The 3,129-nt window shown below is 36.2% G+C and overlaps 1 protein-coding gene across 1 annotated transcript; it reads left to right on the forward strand.

Moving 5' to 3' along the window:
• The first annotated feature begins 1,613 nt into the window (after positions 1-1,613).
• On the forward strand, positions 1,614-2,875 carry LOC107046484 (leucine-rich repeat extensin-like protein 3). Its single transcript, XM_015269108.2, has 2 exons — positions 1,614-1,765; positions 2,307-2,875. The coding sequence occupies exon 2, from the start codon at positions 2,408-2,410 to the stop codon at positions 2,780-2,782; it is 375 nt and encodes a 124-aa protein (XP_015124594.1). The 5' UTR covers positions 1,614-1,765; positions 2,307-2,407; the 3' UTR covers positions 2,783-2,875.
• Positions 2,876-3,129: the final 254 nt, after the last annotated feature.

Here is a 3,129-nt window from a genome sequence, read left to right on the forward strand (position 1 = left end):
TCACCACGAGAATTTTCCATTCTAAAACGCCCATTTGGCCGTTTTTGTCTGTTTTATGACTTTATTTATAATTTCTGAAGGAAGAAACACCAAAATAACGAATTAAAATCGTCATTTTTCTCTTTAAAGAATGAAAATTCATGACTGGAATCTATCAGAACGAAAATTCTAGTATCTCTCTTGGATTTTGAGATATTTCCCAGAAACTTTGGCGAGTCCACGAGACTTTCCCCTCTCTGATAATAAAAAACCATAAATTAATTAAAAAATCGATGCTCTAAAGTTATGAACTCTAATTGAAGTATCAGATTAGGAGGAAAGGACTTGGAAGATTCATGGTGAATTGCCTTGAGGGTCTGGCTAGCGAAAGTGATACGAAAAAAGTTCTAACGGTTTTCGAAAGCAATGATGAATCGAAATGATTTTACAACGCATTGTGGTAAATAATTTATTATTTTCGTTAGCAATAAATTCAAGTAGATGCAAGACTTAATGAATTTTTATTACTCTCAGTTACAATTGTGATTTAACAAGTCGTGCAGACTGAGAGAGACTGGACAATATTATTGTCACCAAATAAAATATTTTTACATTTCATTGTTTCTTCATTTTAAAATTTTTTCAACAATAAAAAATATAAACAACTGAACTTGAAAGTGATTTCAATTTTTTCATTAGAGAGCTTTAACAATTCTTCAATTATCTCTACTCTATTAACAATATATCAAAGAATCTAAGATTGTACATTGTCTTCCGATTGACTACTCTCCTTATCCTGAAATTAATTCAAATATATTGTTGTGTTTATTTCTTTCGACGTGTGTACAATTTTTCATACATCTGTGTTGCTTGTTGGAATATTGGTAAATCTTTCAAGTGATTGGTTTTGCCTGTCAAATGGCGATTGAGCATAGTGCACCAATTTAACAAAAACTGGTCGATGATGAGTTTCATAATCTCATCATGACAGATTGCCCTATGCAATTCGCACCACATCCACGAATCATCGATAATTTTTCGCACTCTGCTCAACAATACTGCACTAATGTTTCGCCAGTGACATATTTTGGGCATTATTATGATCAAAGTTTGGAGTATCTTCCCATTGATCATGTCGAAATCAGACACTTGATTCATACCTCGCGGTCTAACAAAGGATACTTTACATTTTTCACATATTCCAAATATACCTTCCATTAAAATCGATTTCCCAAGTTTTTCCCTAATTTTGTCCGCCGGATTTAACAAGTAATCGCCACCATTATTGCAAAAATATGGATTGGATTGAAGAGGCGGAAAGATATTCTCCACCTCATCATCCCAATCCATTGTCGCTATTGGGGATTGACTGTCCGCAATCAACAGACTCTCTAAGGTAAATAAGAGCTCACCTTCGCACGTCTCTTCGCAATTTGCACCTACACGCTTATTATTATTTAAATTATTAATGAGCAGGGCTTTGTAATTTCCACCAAATTGCCAACATGAAGGGGAATCGTTTGGGCCAGCGAAGGCTCGCATCAATCCAAAATAATTCTCTAAAACATCTTGATTTATTGATTTTGGTCGAAGCTCTGTAAATCCTTTCAATTTTAGAACTTGCCACCGTTTTTGGAAGCCTCCCAAAGTCATCAGCCAGCTAGGAATGGGATATGCTGGGTGTCTTGGAGGGGACAAGGATATGGGATCGACATAACGCATCTTCTTCAGCGTGTCGATAGCTGTCTGCCAGAAGGAGTGATAGGGACTGTCATCTGTGATTGGAGTGCGTAAGGATGGGGCACCAGGCTTTGGAGGCAATGATCCATTGACTGAATCAAAAACGTCATTGAAAAATTTGCAAGCCTCTGCTGTATTTAGCCCTTCATCTCTTTCAATTCTCAGTTCAGGACAGGGGCCTACAAACCCTATTAAAGAATTTTGTAATATCGTTAATAAATCGAAAGATTGATTTTCATCGGTGAATGGCTTTGCCTTCGAATTTAATCCAAAAATTAGTGATGAATGTCAAAATAATGGAATTGACAACTAACCAAATAATGTCCATTTTCAGATATTTCTCTGAAAGTAATCTGAAAAAAGTGAAATTGCCTAAGCTTGTTTCACTACTTCATTTACCGAACATTTTTTTATGAATATCTTTGAATGTTACAGAGATATTGGGTTTTTCATATGAACCTTTTTTATAGCTTACATTTGACTCTACAATAAAGGTATCCACAGAAATTCATCTATTTCATGCAGATTCCTAGATATTAGAATTCGTCCCTCACGTAACGTGTAATTGTGAACATTTATATTTTTAGTATCATCAGGTTCAACTGCTGAAGCCATTCTCAAGTCTCGAAAGCTGGCCTCACCATCACAAATTCTCCTACCGGGTCCATCAATAATATACACCGCAGTAATGACACCTCCACAATTACCACCACAGTCCTATATACCACCACCAGACTCAGCACCAATTCCTTATTTATCGGGTAAGGCTATACCAGCCCAACAGTATCAAATAACTTCCCCAAATCAGTCAGCCTACCCATCAACACTGTCATCCCCTGGTGCTACAACTACACCCACACAAATCCCTCAATTTCTCATGCCACAAGCACCGCCAGGCTCAAATCCCTATCCCCCAGAATTCCCTACAACAGCAAGTGCTATCATCACAACTGCCCCATGGTCCCCAACGACACCATTACCCTCAACCTTCACAACTCCACCCCAAAAAATTTTTTACAGTCATTCACATCCACCAGCTAGATCGGAAAGACAGTGTAATTAATTTACAATGTTTATACTCAATTCATAGTGTGTCATTTTGGGCTCTCGGTTACTAGTAACATGCATTTTACGTTGCATTATTTATGTTCCCTGAATCAATCGCTTTAAGTCTGCATTGTTTTCTTTTCCTTCTTCGTAACACGAAAATAACAATTGCATATATATAAATATGATGAATATATCTATCCATACCAGGATAATCTGAGGCGCTAGCGTTATCATATTTAATGTTAATTAATGTAGAATTCATGTATACTGTAGGATAGTTGATGATAAAAAAATGCTAATAAATGATAATATTATGTGAGCGGTTTAAGATATGTGCTGTGCTGCAAAATGTGAAAAATT

Source organism: Diachasma alloeum, unplaced genomic scaffold, assembly GCF_001412515.2.
Source record: "Diachasma alloeum isolate Michigan unplaced genomic scaffold, Dall2.0 Dall_scaffold_01433, whole genome shotgun sequence".
NCBI classification, from domain to species: Eukaryota; Metazoa; Arthropoda; class Insecta; order Hymenoptera; family Braconidae; genus Diachasma; species Diachasma alloeum.

Bases quoted from the DNA above. Each gene is read 5' to 3' on its own strand.
- LOC107046484 (XM_015269108.2), top strand. From the start codon at position 2,408: ATGACACCTCCACAATTACCACCACAGTCCTATATACCACCACCAGAC.